A 16933-nucleotide genomic window follows, 5' to 3' on the forward strand; every position below is an offset into this window, starting at 1 on the left:
TGAGTCAGATGGGTCAAAAAAATCGGATTTGGGTCAGATTTGCCTGCAGTGTGAACCAGAGTTTGCACTACCTTTTTATTGTCATAATATTTACCCATCAATTTTTACATGATAATTGCATTTCATTTTCATTCTGTTTAATATTCAACAAGTTGAACAGATAATCCACCCTAACCCCGCTACTTGGTATCGGTATCGGTATCGGCGAGTACCCAAACTGAAGTACTCGTACTTGTACTCAGTCTTGAAAAAACTGGTATCGGGACACCCCTAGTTCTAATATAAGCCAGGAAGAGAGATATACCAATCCCAGTAGAGAGGGTGCAACAAAGATCTGGGGTTGTGGGGAAAATACTAGTCAGAGGTTTGAAACGACACGAGAAAGGGAGAACACACGGAGGGGAAAAGTAGTGGAAACATGCACAGTATAGCTCCAAACTATTAGCTCAGGATGTGCAGCACAAAGGCACACCATGCTAATTCTTCTCTACCTGAAAACTGACACCTTATTTCTGCAAAGGAAATCCACAGGAAGCAAAATTAAAAACAGAAAAAGTGTAACAAAACAATATTAATATGCTGAATATTGAGTCATAAAATAGAAAAAAAAAATGTCTCATCAGCTTTTCATGCTGCGTTTCAGTGATATTTTAGTAGCTGCAGCTGTCACATTTTACAAAAAGTCAAGTCAGTGCAGAGATCGATTCTACGTGACTTATCAGTGACTGGTGCCAGAGCAGCATCGGAGGATGTGTCACTAAAGCAAAGCTACTGGTGCTTGCTTTAAAGCTCATAAATAACTTCATTAACAGTCAGAGGACTTCCTCCAACATTGGTCAGGTTTTTGAAAGAGTAGAGCACAAAATTAGTTTACTGCAGGACTCGTTTGGGCGCTGGATCAAGTCCTTTCATACTGGATGCAGCAACTACATCCAGAAGAAAAGGCGTTACAGCTTTTCTATTAGGTGAGGGCAGGAGATAGCCATCATCTACAACTCCTCCTTTATGTGCACAATGCAATAAGCCCACATTCTGACATTTACCTTCTACAGTTTCCAAAGAAAATATGAAAGTTGGGAAGATGACAGAAGAAATCAAAAACAGTAAATAGCAGTGGAAAACAACCATGTGGCAAAAGAACGTGTGAACAACGAAATGCCAACAAAGACCCACAGTTATGAAGCATCTTCTACCTTCACTGCTTTCGCTTCAATTTTAATATAAATAATATATGCTAAAGCAAACCTTTCACAGAAATAAATATTTCTGTTTCAAAAACCAACATGAAAAAATATAAATGCATTCACTTCCTGTTTGTTTTAACACATTACCTTTTTGCCAGAAGCACCAACACTGGCCTTCTTGATGCCTCGTACTTTCTTCATTCTGTTCTTGCGTTCTTTGCGCTGTTTCCTTGACGTCTTCTTTTTCTCGTACAGACCGTGCTGAGAAAGAAAATTGTGAAGTGTTACTGTCGAAGTCACACCTGCTCTGCAATGGCACGGGAATAAATCATTTCACCGATGGGAGACTACAGCTCAATTTGCATTTACCTGCTCAACAACTTCAAGCAAATTTCACTAAATAAAACAAACTAGGTATAAGACTGACAGCTCCGACATCAGGGCAGCTGATGGCTGATTTCACACTCATTTTTTTGCCAATACTTATTTTTCATGTAATACAGTCAACACACACTTTTAAGTGTCAGACAAAAAAAACAACAACTGGATATTCACTGTTTTAAGAGGAGACGACGTCGCAGCTAAAGGTGTGTTGGGTTTCTATTTCTCAGAGTAAGATGGGAATTTCAGCTCATCCAGGGGACACATTCCTACATCTTGTTTACATCAGACAGAACTTCTGATTGACAGCTGGTGGAGGAGTCACACAGGGACTTATAGAAACACAAACCAAACAAATGCAACTAGCCTTTAGGCTCTTTTACAAAGTTACGTGCGTGTCTACAAAGACCAGTCTGTCTTTATAATGCCTCTGATCAAAAAATCACCAAACAGGGCCGGCCACTTCCTGCTAGGGGGGGTAAGAAAATATCGATACACTGAAATATCGCAAATTTCATTTCCCGATACTGTATTGATATTCTAAAGCCCTGTATCGATTTTTTTATTAAGGTTTAAAATGTCAACTTTCCCGCCAGCCGTTCATTTTTATGTTGTAGTTCAGCCTCTGACCACTAGTTGGCAGCAGTGAGCCAACCACTTGGCTCCTCCACAGCTTGAGCGCCAGAGAGTAAGAGAGCATTAGCATTGTAAGTAAACATTAGCTTCATGCTCTGATAGCTGAATCTGAGCGGAAAAGACCGACACCCTCTGCTTTCTAAGCTGAAGTAAGGTTACAAACAGTTACTTATTTATCAGAATGTCTGTATTTTAAGACAAATTAAGTGTCTTGTGTGCTCTTTTTTCCAACTGTAGTCAGGTTTCACGTTACGCATAGCGCATGTGTCTATCACCTCGAGCGAGCTCGGCACTCCCCCCGTGATATAAAACTCTGTCTGTTGCTCTCAATATCCGGCTCATCGCATCAAAGTCCACATACTTTAAGTTTATCCTACTGTGTTTGCTTCAAAAACGGTTTAACTAGTTTAGTTTCTCAATTTCTTAACTGGTTTTCTTCGGGACCTGCCCTGCTGTTCGACCCACAGTTATACAAATCATGTTCTGGATGCAGGTCAGCTGATCCCAGAAACTCTGTGTGCAGCAGCTTCATATCATCTGTTTACTGAACTTTATGACAACATAAACACTACTGTTAAGTGTTTGGTGACCATATTGTAAATTAATATTAAAAACTAAAAGCTGCAAAAAATATATTTTCAAGCTATTTATCGGCAAATTTAGTCTAATAATTAAAACCATGGATGAAATATGAAACAAATAAAATAAAACACATACAAAGCAGAACACAGCTAAATGTATCAAAAGTATGTCTGTGTAATATTAGAATTTTCTGAGACAGTGAATTTTGGTTTTTCGTTTTGTTTTTTTCCCAGTAAGAGGTTTTTATTTAATAGAATTTTTGGACCAAAAAAAAAAATCACAATATATCGCCTTGTTTACAGTATTGAAATATATCGGGATATATCGTATCGTGACCCCTCTGTCATGATATGTATCGTATCGCCAAATTCTTGCCAAGACACAGCCCTACTTCCTGCACAGACACGCGTTCAGAAATAAAGCCAAAAATCCCAGAAGCGCGTTGATGTGGAGCACAACACATTAACAAACAACTTCCTCCTATCATTTACAAAACACGATTAACTCAGTTCAGTGATTCTTGTGGATTAAACTAGTTTTAATAACTAAATTCAAAGCTGCTGTGCCACACCATCAAGCTTCTCTCAGTAATAAATCTGTTTGTTGTTGTTTGACCCCAAACAAAACGACATGTTAATATACTGTATTTTGGTTTGCTTTCATTTATCTTTGCAAATAAACCTGTTCATGCAAACGAAACAAACTGTTGCACACTCACTCTGGCAAGTCTGTGTTTGGGCTCATTCTTCTTGGCATAATCTAAGGAATCGTAGACCATAGCAAAGCCTGTTGTCTTGCCACCACCGAACTGAGTCCTGAAGCCAAAGACGAACACAACATCAGGGGTGGTCTTGTACATCTTGGCGAGTTTCTCCCTGATTTCTGTCTTGGGGACTGTGGCCTTGCCGGGATGGAGGACATCGACAACCTTTCAAGACATTAAAGCACAGAATAAACATCTTGCTTGACAGACGGACTGAACGATAAGAGACTAAACACGCGACGCCTCTTACCATTTGCTTCCTCTGAAGCAGCCGGTTCGTCATGAACTTGCGGGTTCTGATTGTTACTGTGTCGTTCTGTGAATAAAAGAGACGACAAAAATTAGGGACAAAAGTTTTAGCGGTTTTTAAATCAGGAGATTACCTTTAAATACCACTGCTTGAAAACACTTTACAAGGATTTTGGCTAAAAAAGGTTAACAAAAAGCAGGTGAACAACTTAACCAAGACTAGAAGGAGAGAATCAGTGATCTTCTGTAAATCTCAAAGTGCTTATATAACAAGAAATATTGACATGCCCTGAAACTATATAGTCAAAAGCAAATAATGAAAACTCAAATCCCTAATTTTTAGGCATTAACAAATCAGTCATCCAGATTACACACATGTACCATCATGCTGTCCAACCTGACATGTTAGCCAACCCTATAATACTACAGTAGATATAAAAATACGGTATAATAAAGACGTTTACTCAAATATTGATGAATGCTTCATACGTATCTATTTAGGCTGAACAATTGTTTTTTCCCTTCTTGATTACACTAGGCCTCGTTCCTCTGTTCAACAGTGTATGCTAACGTTAGCCACTTCGAGCTACCATTATAATTTACTTTAAAATAACTGTACTGCAGCAACAGTGTGGGCTTAGCAACTTTTACTACTAATGAGAACAAACTGAGGCCAAATTGCAAACACTCGTTTAAGGAGGTTCCAAAAACACAGTTTAATCTCCGGAGCAAGATCAGCTAGGCTAGTTACTGAAACAAACAGCAGATTATTTCCTCAGTGTGCTTTGTGCTTTCACAATATTGCCATATTATTATAGAGGAAACATTGAGAAAATCATTTTTATGCAGGACGTCGGTACTGATGGTGGGATGACTTCGATGTTGATAGGATTTTAATTTTAATTTCAACCACAAGACTCACCATCTTGACGCCGGCCTCTCAGGGACGTAAAAAAGGAAGAAGGACCTGCATGCGACCGGATTAATGCCTGCCGAAAAATGTCGCGGGAACGTAGCCGTGTTGCCTGACGAAAAATATCTATTTCATAAAATAAAAGAAAACAAATCACGAAACACAACAAAAGTAAGTTTAATTTCGACATTGCTTCTATAATAAATACGAAACAAAAACGAGGGTATAAAATAATGTTTTCAACCACAGATAAACAGAGAATGTATAAAACTATATACTTATGTATAAAATTACTGAAATTATTAATGATGAAACTAATTCTGAAATATCTAAGATGTTATTTATTATGCATGTTTTTAAATTTGTTTTTCTCTGTGTTCATAACAAAAATATTACAAATTTTCTAGCTGAGCTTAACTGGTTTCCAACATTTTGATGTTGTGGCCAGTCTTACTATATTAAATTAGTTCTTCCTTTCACCATGCTTCACCTCCTTAAATTTTATTTATTTATTTTATACGTCCATTGTGTAATCTTACTGATCTATAGAAAAAAGAAACAACCCCCATCCTCCAGCCAAAAAAAGTACATAAAACAGAAATTATTTGTTACAGAATTTTATTGATCTTGCAAACTTGCAGCAACAGTGTCCACTGGCATTGGACTGGAGTTTCATTTGAAATTAAAGTTATTTGAAATTAGAACAGAAGGTTACAGTAAATTTGTTTCCATCTTTTTTTAAACTCATATTGTTAAGCCCTCATTTTTGAACCAAACAAACCTGAAATAAATTTGCCATTTGAATTATAATGCTATAACTGAAAGACTCTTACCAGGAAAGAAAGAAAAAAAAAGTGCAATGCAAACACAATTTCAACTACCTGTTGATGAATTTCGCAGCAAACTTTGCCATAGGTAATCACAAAGCCAATAAGGATAATAAAAGATAAACGTCATTCAGTGGTTCCAATCGTACAAAAAAAAAAAAAAAACAGTGAAAAACATGAGCCGTATGGTAAGTCATTTACCACAATTATAGCTGCGACTTGGATTAGCAAATAGGGCTATGAGGTTTTAAAAAATATATAGGGCTAAAATGATTGAGTGGCACTTTTTACTGTATTACCATCCAAACTTCTGAGTTCAACAATGTCACGTGCACCAGCGTACGTCCAAACTTCACTGCTGTTTGAGGAAGAAACTTATCTAGACGATAAAATGTTTTGCTCAATTGCTGAGTACGATATCACCTGTGCTCCTGTGAAAAAATAAACATCTGTTGGAAAGTACAAACTGATGACAAGGAAACTAGTCACTGCATCTCATGTAGAGTAAGGCATGGGCGGGCGCGACGCGTGAAATAGGGGACATGTCAAACAGATCAAGGACACTGGGGACAGATTTGTAGATTGAAGAGGACAGTATCCATCAAACCCAATGCAAAAAAAATAAAATAACATTTTCTTTTTCCTTAACCTGTCTAACAAACCCAACGTCCTGACAAGAGGTACACCCCAACAAACCCTCGAAACTGTTGAAAAACAAAATGCATATAAAAAAAATCCAGACTTTATTCAAGTTTTTCTAAATCTTCTTGTAAAATGAATACTGGGAAAAAAAATCCCACGTTGTTCTAGATGGAGCTGGAAGAATACCTGGCAGATTTCATCCTGTTTTTAGATTATTAAATCCCAATTACAAAGCTCTTGCCAACTCTTGGTACACTTGAGCTGCTTAATTCTCTTACAGAAATCGAACTGTACAAGAAAAGCTTGATTTTCAAGAGCTATATTTAGATTTTCACTTTACATTCAATCATTTGGTGATTTTAAAATTGTAGCCTAAAATTCATTTGGAAAAAAAAAAGATTCCTCTTAAAAAGGTGAAAAACCAAAAAAACAAATTGAGTTGGTAATAGGAAGTAAAATTGTGGAATGGTTCGAGATCTTTGCCTATTGGGAAAAATAAAAGCACAGCGTCCCTTTACGTATCATCACTGGAACCTAAGAAGTCCAACTGATACCAGATTGTGGAGCTTTTCAAGTATTTTCAAAAACTAGAACGAAAATGAACTGATTCACTTAAATAACATGCTTAAAAGGATTTTAAAAACCTAAAGCCTGTGATGGAAATCACAGCTATTAAATGATTTTAAACGCAAATTTACAACCTCTCCATGTTTAACCTGGAATAGATTCAAAATTTCAGAGTGCTCTGTTAGATAGGAAGTTGTATGAAATCGACTACTTTCATTAATTTTTTTTCTGGGTAAAGAATCTTCAGGCCTCACTCCTTTATTGTGAAACTGTTAATTTGTGCTGTAACCATGATAATTTACTCAAATAGACCCAATTGTGAGAGTTGGCTGTGTTTTGTTTGTGCATATTTGATGGTTGACACACGTTAACATCCAGCAGAGAGAACAGAGAGCTAAAGATGGCTGCCATGAGGGCTCACAACATAGGTTTCTACAAGCCAAGCCGCTGGCATGCACAATGCCAGGTCACTTCCTTATGCTGGTGCGCTTCCAGTGGGTCAGATGTCCATTTCAAACTGAGAGTCCTCACCTCCAAAGAGAAAAGACACACAAATGAGGTGTTAGGGGTCTGTTAGTCAACTTTTTGATCATTCATTTCCCATTTTAAAAACAGATACTGAAAAATGTTAAAACCAATGGTTACATTATTTTCAGGTTTCACAGGACAGCACAGTTTTTTTTTAATATCCGCTTTTAAAGCAAAAATCGAATAACCAATACATACAGGGACTGTTAAAAGTTCTGTGACACCAAAGTGGCTTTATTTAACCCGTTCTAACAAATAGCTGTATTTTCAAAAGCAAAATGTTTTATTGTTAGTGGTTTGACAACAAGCTTTCCACATCACCTCTATATTTTAAATAAGCCTCGGCACAAAGCAGGTGACTTTATTAGGGCTGCAACGATTAATCGACGACTAATCGATTATTAAAATAATTGATGACTAATTTAATAATCGATTAATCGTTTTCTTTTTTTTTTTTGTTCTTTACTTTGTTTTTCTCTCCAAACTGCTTTGACACCTTCCACTGCCACATCTGCCTTTCTGTCCTTGACCCACAGTAGTGGTAACTGGTGTTGGCCGTGGACGTCACAAGACATTATACAGACAGGCTCTGGTATCATGGCTACCTGACAACGGAGCTCAAAAGTGTGGGATCATTTTAAGAAAATGAAAGAGAAACCTGTGTAATATCTGCAGAGCAGAACTTGCATTGCACAGCAATTATTTTTAGTTAGCATATAGCTAAAATCTAACGATGGTTATATAATAGCAGCTGCATTCTGACGTGATAAGCTGTATGTTTTATATTCAATTAACGTATGATCTGATTAGTCAACTAATCGCAAAAAATAATAGGTGATTAATCGATTATAAAAATAATCGTTTGTGGCAGCCCTAGGGTCAAACAATGTTTTAGTCAAACAGAACCAACAAGAATGAAACAAAAAGTAAAGAATTACAGAAAAAAATAAATGTTAAATGTAAATAAATTCTAATTATAATAAATTAATAATAGTTTTACATCTAAAAATCACATTTTATTATTTTAATCTATTTTCCTCATTCAGCAACCTATTAAATTTCTGTTATGTTTCATGTAGGAGAAATACACATTTTTTCAGTCAGTATTTAATACAGCTGGCAAAATAAATTGTTAAAAATTTGTATTATGTGCTTCTGTTTTTTTAATTCAGGAGATTATAAAAAAAATCCTTCATTTTAAGGGAAGACCCTCTTGATTCAAGAGAAAATTCTATTTTTTTAAAAAAGGCTGCTTATTAATTAATTGTTAATCTATCAGATAAATCAACTTCAGATTAATTCATTATCAATAACTTGCATCCTTAAGGAGTTAACTTAATTTATATCTACTCATATTCATGTAATTAAGCATTTTAATGATTTGGCCGATTAATCAATTAATCAAAAAAATAATCAACAGATTAATCGATTATTAAAATAATCGTTAGTTGCAGCCCTAGACTTTATAACAAGACCTAGTTTACTTTTGGTTTCATTTTGCAGGGTTGTATTCTGGTTTGCAACTTTATTCACAGTTGTTTTATTGAAGCATTTTTATGACAGCTGTGTGTCTGGTTTTATTGTTTTTGCTGCCTGCTTGCTGTATTTTTTTCCATAATCATCTGAGTTTTATCGTTATATGCAACAAAACATTTTTTTGCTGTTTGAAATGTGTTAATGCTCTTCTGAAGCACTCCAAATCTCTAAAATGGTCCTCGTACATTGTATTGTGTTACATGTTTCTGTTGTTGAATCAGACTCAACATCTGACTGAATAAGCAGCATCAGTGAATGTGTGTGTTTTTTACGTTGCTTTGGTTTCCAACTTTGAATCGATGTACTGTGGATGCTATCTTTAACTTCCCTGTTCAACACCATTTTTCCCCACTAGTGACATTTGGAATAAAAAGTGTCATGTTGGGCTTTAATTGCTGCAGATTCCTTACATTGTTTTGATCATATAAGATCCTTAAAGTTAATTATTGTCACATTAAGTTTTAATGTTTAATACACAGTGTCAGTTCTTGTTCAGGCTTCTAAATGTGAACTTGGAGAATAGATATATTAAACATTATTACATATAAATAAATATATTTTTTTCTGATAACATGGTTGGGTAAGTCAGTTTTGTAGTTTGTACCAGTTGTGGGCTTGCCATCGTGATTTTTGATGTGGTTGTTGGCTTCATTCTTGCGATTCTCACTCAGGACATGTTGGCTGGTCACTCCAGGGATGACGGGCAGATGTGCAGGAGGAGTCTGAGCAATGGGAGAGTTACGCCTGTCCAATAAAAACTTACGGTCGTAGATGATCCGGGTTCCTGAAAAACAAGCCACATCAACTTTATGCTACTTATGTGGGTATGAGGGTGCCGCCAACGCCTGTCTGCGTTCACGGACACGCTTTCGCGGAACACATGCAACTCTACCACCTATGTAGAGACTTTATGATGAAACCAAAACAGCAAATAATGTGTCCCTAAAGTATGCAGTGACTAATAAGTTTTTTTTAAAACATATTTCAGGATAATTACAATAAATGCCAATCTAGTTGATAACAGAGAATTCATGCAATTTTTTATGTTGTGTTTTTTTTTTTGCACAGGACACATGGACATGATGCTATGACGGCTACACTTATGGTAGCTCAGTGACAGTTATGGCAGTGCAATGCAACAGTCACTTTTTGTTTCTAAAGATATTTGAGTGAAAGACAAAAATGTCATTAAACAAAACATTCAGTCCTGTGACCGTTTCCTGTGATGGATATTCTGAGCTTATTCCCATTTTGAAAAGATTAAATAAAAACATGACAAGATACCTTTGACTGTTTGAACTCTTATGTAGGGTTGGGCAATATTTGCAAAAAAAAATAATCACGATTAATTGGGGTATTTAGCCGATAACGATTAATTTGACTATTAATCCCCTGGAGTAGGCCTGTGGCGATAGTCAATAAATCAATTAATTGCACGATACGTTATTTTGAGGTCGGTAAAAAAAAATGAGGACGATAAGTTTCATTTTCCCGCTTGTTGGTTTACTTCGTCTCTCTCCCTCTCTGTGCTCCGCTACACAGGAGCTGAGCTGACTCCTCTCCTCCTGTTTTCTTAGTGTGGGAGGAGTTAACTCTCGCTTTAGCATGAGAGCTCGTAGCAATAACAAACTAAAGAAACGTTTCAAAGCAGAACGCGGCTCTGCAGTGTCGGAGCACTAGAGCCTGAAATTCACTGCGGGGAGACACAGAGAGAGAGAGAGAGAGAGAGACAGAGGAGGAGAAGGGGTGGGGCCTGAAACTCCCCTGGACCTGCGACAAACTCGTCAAGACTTTACCTGTAGCTCTCAAAAATAACAGGAAACTTAAACGCACCATCTGTGTTTTAACAAAACACCCAAAAAACCTGTAGCTGTCCCAACAACTCATGAGGAAAACTCTGAACTGTCTGATTTCCTCCCCGCAGCGCTCTGCTTGTCTCCTCTGACGGTCCCCTCCTCACACACACACATAGACGTTTGTTCTTCTATCCCCATGGGGACTTTGCATTGACTTTCATTCATTTACCAGTATTTTCTATTAACATTTGACCCTAAACCTAGCCTTAAACTTTACATGGGATGTGAACTGGGCTTATGTCCCAATAAGAAACAGTGGGTCCTCACCAGGCTGTGTAGTTTGCTTCATCTCTAAAGAGATGCTGATCGTTAATATTGTTTATTTACCGTCTTAGTTGTGTGTGGTATTTAATTTACATTTTGTTGTTCTTTGTTTTTTTATTCAAGTGCATTTTTTGTTAGAGACTGAGTCCACTTTGTTAAACATTCTTTAAAAATTAAAGTTTATTCATTTATTACACTCACATATTACGCTTTTATAATTTTTAGTTGTAAAACGGTCACCAGGCAATATTATCGCTTATCGCAATAAATTTTGAGACAATCAATCGCCCAGCAAAATTTGTTATCGTGACAGGCCTACCCTGGAGTCCCTGGACACCCTTATGTCCTAGTCACGACCAATTTAGTGGGTAAGATTTGCTCTTCGTAAATATCTGTTCCAAATTGTGCCAGAATTACAGACTTCGGGCTATACGTCAAATTAAAAATTGTGTTGATAGATAAATAAATGCAGAACTTTATTTTCAATATTCGTCATATTTGAAGTGGAGAGGAACATCAGGCAGACTAAATCGGAGTAATCCCCAGTCAGTCTGCCTGCTGGCATTAATCGTATTAATCGTCAAGTGACAAAAAGTAATCGATTAATGTTTTTCTGACGATTAATTGCACACGATACGATTATGCCCAACCCTACTCTTATGCAGAGTCAAAAGCTTGCTGTGCAAAGATTGCAACAATATGTGGGAAATACATTTCTTGTGCCTTTTACAAGCACCCTTGTAATGCATTTACAAGAGTGTTATCATGTAGTATAAGCATATATTTGTGTTCCATTTGTTAAATGACATCTGCATAAGATTGTCATTTCAATACAAATGCGTGACAAAATGAGCATTTTCAAGCAGTGTGTATTTCTTAATCAGACAGTGCAATTATAAGAATCTCTGCGCTGCATTTCAGCCAATCAGCAGCTAGAAAAGACGAGGGGCGGGACTAAGCTTTGTTTTTGTTTTGATCAGGATGACTAGGCAGCCTAGGCCACAGTGACAGCAACTAACAGCTAGCGAAGAGCACAAATGCCATAAAAAAGGGTCAAAATGCGCCCTCACCTCCAGGGGTGGTGGAGAATAAAGTGCCTCCAGGGGTGGTACAGTAGTCATGAGGTAGCTGCGTTGTGTCGTTGATCAACACCGTCCTGGTCGGGATGGCCCTGCTCTCGCTAAGCTGACGACTGGTCGACATGTTTCGGCGCCGGTTCGGTGACAAATTCAGCAGCTACGGAAATCTGGGGGTGCTTAATTCCCGACGGACGGTGGAAAACTAGGGCCGTTCCCCACTCTTTTATAGCTTTCTGAAAGCTTTCTTGGCTCTCCTTTCGTCCTCCCAGCCGTCAGCTCCGTCCCCTCCCTCAGCAAGGCAGGAAGCGAGACGACCTGCGGGCGGATATGACGTCGGAGCAGGGCTGTTCGACTACTTCATGCATTTTAAAACTTTTTTTAAATTAATAATATAAAACAGAACAACAAACGATACAACTCTCGTGAAGGGTAATAAAAAATAATACTACAAACTACATGTTAGGGGGCAAGCTAAAGGAAATTACAGAACAACTGAGCAAAATAATACAATGAGAATGTTAAAACAGAAAATGTAGAGATCTGTTGTGTATGGAAGCCCATTTCCGCCACCCTGATTAAAAAATAAAACTTGTATCTCATAATTATGACTTAGCTATCTCATTATTATGAGATACTATCTCATAATTATGACTTAGCTATCTCATTATTATGAGATACTATCTCATAATTATGAGATAGCTAAGTCATAATTATTAGATACAAGTTTTATTTATTTTTTATCAGGGTGGCAGAAATGGGCTTCCACAGTTGTGAGATGATCTTAGCTGTTTTCCGCTTTTTTAATGTACTTAATGAAGAAAAGTATACTTTATATTCATTCATAAAACAGGGGAAGGAGGGCTTGGTATCTCTCCACTTAAATATGCTATTTTGCCAAAAGTATGACTACATTTATGGCATCAGAGAAAGAAGAACTTAAATTATCCACATAAAACAAAATGTCCACATCAAAAGAGGGAATGTTAAGTTTAAGATTTATCCAGTTCCTAATTTCTGACCAAAAGTTTTGTGAATAAACAAATGTTCCAAGGATTCATCTTCTGACTTACAAAAAGTACACAAATCCACATCAAATTTAAATATTTCAAGAAACATGGCTACAGGATATATCCTATTAATTATTTGAAAATGTGTTTCCTCCACTTTGATATAGGCCTTGTAAATTTGGAATGAGCAAAAGTCATTATGGTTTTATTACTGGTATTAGAATGGTTCTTGAAGGAATCTGCATTATAGTCATAGTAAATCTTTTGTCTTATAATTTTTAAACTTTTTTTTGTGTTTGTGTATTTGTTGGTTGGTTTAATACACTTTCAGTCACATAAAAATATTCCATAAACACAAAGAAATACTAATAGCCACGACCTACTTATAGTAAAGATAAATTAGCCTATGTTCCATATGACTTTGTAAATGGAGAATAACAGCTTGATAGCAAGGTATGATCTCCATTAATGATTGAAGTTTATATATCACACACGTCCAGCGTGATTTAGGTTAGAGACGGTAATATTGTGACAAAGACAAATACATTTTCCCAGGTTATATTTTATACTGCTAAAGTTATGTTTGCTGTACTAGGTTCCTTGAAAAACTTTCTTATTGTCCTATTTTATTCTAATGAAGTCGCTGTTGGTATCATATATCATTTTACCATTGAAGAGTGTGTAGAAGTACCTGTACTTAATAAAAATCATCTTGTTCTCTGGTACACCAGAGGAAAGTTTACATTGCAATTAAGCATCAGCTTGGTCTGTGGTAGTCTTTGTACCAGTTTATAAAACTTTCAGCAGTGAGTTATGGTTATTGCGCCTAAAATGCAACTAGAAAAACACTCAAAATCTTGGTTTTGAGCTTTTTAAGACGTGCATTTTAAAACGCCTGGCTAAAATGTAAATAGTTAAATAACACAAATTTTGAAATTTACAAAAAACAAAGAGTTCTTTATGATCTCATCCAGTAACATGATGCTGCATTTAAACACATCCTGTAAATTGTCTGACAGAATAACAAATTAAAAGCATTTAATCGTAAGGTTTTTTTCCATTCTGGACATATTTCCAGATGTCTGCTTTCTTGGGAAGATAAGAAAATATTGTGATAAAAATGCGTGTTAGAACAACAATAATGATCGATATATTTAGCTGCATAAGGTAAATACTTTGTCTGCAGACGAGTTGGTTGAGCTAAAATTTCCAATCTGTTCTTGAACGCACCTTTGACTCAACGCGCAGCCGCACATGTGCTTTTCCTCTGTAAACCGAACAACCTGGCGCTTAGGTCTCCTTCCGCCGCCATCCTTCGTCCCGACCCAAGCTACAGCATAAAGCCCGACTAAAATATGAGTTTCACAGTTGAAGAGAGGGGAAACCAGAACTCCCTAAACTACCGTTTGTTCTTCAGTAAGTAAATAGTGGGCAGAAATATCAAAATGTGCCGTTCGTTGCCACTGAGGACTCTTTTTTTTAAACCTCAGTCAGGCTAGCCGCAATCTTCCACGTGTGTGTAATTCATTTATTTTGTCCGGTTTGTGTTATTATGTGAAGGAATAAAATTAATATCGCGCCAGGATTTTAGTCGCTTTTAGGCTTCTTTTGAGTGTTTTTATTCACGCTAATCTAATCTTTCCTTAAATTTTGCCGCGTGTAAGAATATGATTTAAAAAACTTAATTTACGTCATGATCATAGAATATTTTTTAGAAGGAAGTGAATTGATTTTTCCCCCTCTTCTGGTAATCCCTAGGGTGTACACGTCATCCGCGAGTCTAAACGAGCAGGGCACCACCCGCTGATCATAATCAAGCTATTGATAAAGAAAACCTGAGGACCAAATTATTTCAGTTTGTCACTATTATTGTCATAATGTAACATTTTAATACTGATACACAGTTATAACTTTAAGCTTCAGTTTTCAGCCTTAAACTGAAGGTATCGAAGTGTTAGATAAGTCTAAATAAAACTGGGGATATTTGGTGTAAAAGTGAAAGTATGAAGAGTCCAACAGGTGTCATTTCCTTATTGGCAGCATCTTTTATTTGATACTCATGAAAACATTTAATCTGAATGCTTTGCAGAAAATGCTGAAGGAAAGTACATCTCACCGTTCCATGACATACCTATGTACGCAGATAAGAGTCAGGTAAGGAACCATTTGTAACCTTTGTACTTCTGTGCGTGTAATTTCATATTCACTTCAGAAAAATATCCTAACGACATTCCTGCCACCGTAACAGCTTCATTGCTTTTTCTATTGTAGCACCATTAGCATGCTTCCAATCTCTGCAGTATTGCAAGGTCATAGTCTGTTTGAAAGCTAGTGGCCTTTACTCTTTGCTTTCTCTGCACTCTGCCAATCTGTTTATTGACGACTGCGGTGGCGTGGTCATCGTTTTTATAAAACAGGTGGTTTAGATTTTCGTTCTGCTTCCTCAGAACATCTTCCACATGGTTGTCGAGGTACCAAGATGGACGAATGCGAAGATGGAGGTAAGACTGTGTAAAGTGCATCAGCTGAGGATAAAGTGCGCACACAAATAAGCAGCTAACGGAGAACACTAGGCCTGTCCCACCTTGTTATCAACATCTTATCGGTTATTTCCCCTTCTTACTTTTGAAATATTACGTAGTTTACAAACCCATCCAAGTGTCAAACTATTTGCACTATTGCTACTTTTAGCTCAGTAAGTGCTCAGTGTTTTTCACTTTCTATCAAATCAGCATGATTTATATAATGTAATACTTTTAAACCACTCGTATTATTGAGAAAGCAATGCTTAAAAAATGTTTTTTCTTCTAAGTATTGTTACTTAGTAATAACACTAAAATGTATTTTTAAGACAATTATTTTTCAGTATAGACAGTTATATATCTACGTATCATTTTTTTTCAGATCGCTACGAAGGACGTCTTGAATCCAATAAAGCAAGATGTGAAGAAGGGGAAGCTGCGCTACGTCGCTAATGTTTTCCCACATAAAGGCTATATATGGAACTATGGAGCCATTCCTCAGGTTGATCTTAGATTTAATAATCTTATTTCCTGAGAAAATCTTGTGTTTTTGACAGAGCTTAAAAATAAGTAGCGGCATGCACGTAGTGCTAACTCTGTTCTTGTGTGTTAGACATGGGAAGACCCGGCGCACAAAGACGGAGACACCAACTGCTGTGGCGACAACGATCCCATCGACGTTTGTGAGATCGGCAGCAAGGTACACAAGCCCTGTTCTTCTACGAGCATGATTTTATTAGTTAGATACATCTTTATAACTAAGCAGAATATATGCTGTTGTTTTCTGTGAATCTGTGAGTGTTGATGAGCGTGCTGTAAACTGAAGCGTCCTTTTGAAGGTGTGCTCCCGTGGGGAGGTGATCAAAGTGAAGGTGCTCGGTATCCTGGCCATGATCGACGAGGGTGAAACTGACTGGAAGGTGATTGCAATCAACGTGGAGGACCCTGAAGCCAAGGATCTGAACGGTAAGCACCTTGGTTTACTCCCTTTGAGTTAGGGGTGTCCCGATACCAATTTTTTCAAGACTGAGTACAAGTACGAGTACTTCAGTTTAGGTACTCACCGATACCGATACCAAGTAGCGGGGTTCATGTGGATCATCTGTTCAACTTGTTGAAAATTAAACAGAATGAAAATGAAATGCAATTATCATGCAAAAAATTGATAGGTAAATATTATGTTTGACAATAAAAAGGTAGTGCAAACTCTGACAAGTAGATAAGTTGGTATATATATCACACCATAACTTTTGAAACCATTTATTTTATTTCAAACAGGCTCTTTTTTATAAGGCCACACTCCCTCTGAATGTATTAACAAAACCATCCATCCATTTTCTTCCGCCTATCCGGGGTCGGGTCGCGGGGGCAGCAGCTTCAGAAGGGAGGCCCAGACC

General features: G+C 37.0%; 3 protein-coding genes across 4 annotated transcripts in view; 1 reads left to right on the plus strand and 2 right to left on the minus strand.

The window, feature by feature from the left end:
• rps24 (ribosomal protein S24) overlaps positions 1-4757 on the minus strand; it is a 6488-nt gene extending 1731 nt beyond the window's left edge. Inside the window, exons 1-5 of one of the 2 annotated variants that reach the window (XM_014005106.1) lie at positions 4718-4757; positions 3797-3862; positions 3502-3711; positions 1332-1445; positions 492-512 (exon numbers count right to left, since the gene is read on the minus strand). In XM_014005106.1, coding sequence (XP_013860560.1) covers positions 507-512; positions 1332-1445; positions 3502-3711; positions 3797-3862; positions 4718-4720 — 399 coding nt within the window. In that variant the 5' untranslated portion in view covers positions 4721-4757 and the 3' untranslated portion in view covers positions 492-506. The remainder of the gene's footprint in view (positions 1-491; positions 513-1331; positions 1446-3501; positions 3712-3796; positions 3863-4717) is intronic. The other variant, XM_014005107.1, reaches the window with a different exon arrangement.
• Positions 4758-5309: 552 nt separating this feature from the next.
• Positions 5310-12322, minus strand: eif4ebp2 (eukaryotic translation initiation factor 4E binding protein 2). The gene is made up of 3 exons (XM_014005113.1): positions 11999-12322; positions 9413-9592; positions 5310-7275 (listed from the first exon to the last, which is right to left on the minus strand). The coding sequence occupies exons 1-3, from the start codon at positions 12129-12131 to the stop codon at positions 7244-7246; spliced, it is 345 nt and encodes a 114-aa protein (XP_013860567.1). The 5' UTR covers positions 12132-12322; the 3' UTR covers positions 5310-7243.
• A 1979-nt stretch (positions 12323-14301) lies between these two features.
• ppa1b (inorganic pyrophosphatase 1b) overlaps positions 14302-16933 on the plus strand; it is a 4525-nt gene continuing 1893 nt past the window's right edge. The window contains exons 1-6 of the mRNA XM_014005110.1: positions 14302-14430; positions 15104-15168; positions 15462-15515; positions 15919-16038; positions 16150-16236; positions 16376-16502. Coding sequence (XP_013860564.1) covers positions 14370-14430; positions 15104-15168; positions 15462-15515; positions 15919-16038; positions 16150-16236; positions 16376-16502 — 514 coding nt within the window. The 5' untranslated portion in view covers positions 14302-14369. The remainder of the gene's footprint in view (positions 14431-15103; positions 15169-15461; positions 15516-15918; positions 16039-16149; positions 16237-16375; positions 16503-16933) is intronic.

Source organism: Austrofundulus limnaeus, unplaced genomic scaffold, assembly GCF_001266775.1.
Source record: "Austrofundulus limnaeus strain Quisiro unplaced genomic scaffold, Austrofundulus_limnaeus-1.0 Scaffold28, whole genome shotgun sequence".
Lineage (NCBI taxonomy): Eukaryota > Metazoa > Chordata > Actinopteri > Cyprinodontiformes > Rivulidae > Austrofundulus > Austrofundulus limnaeus.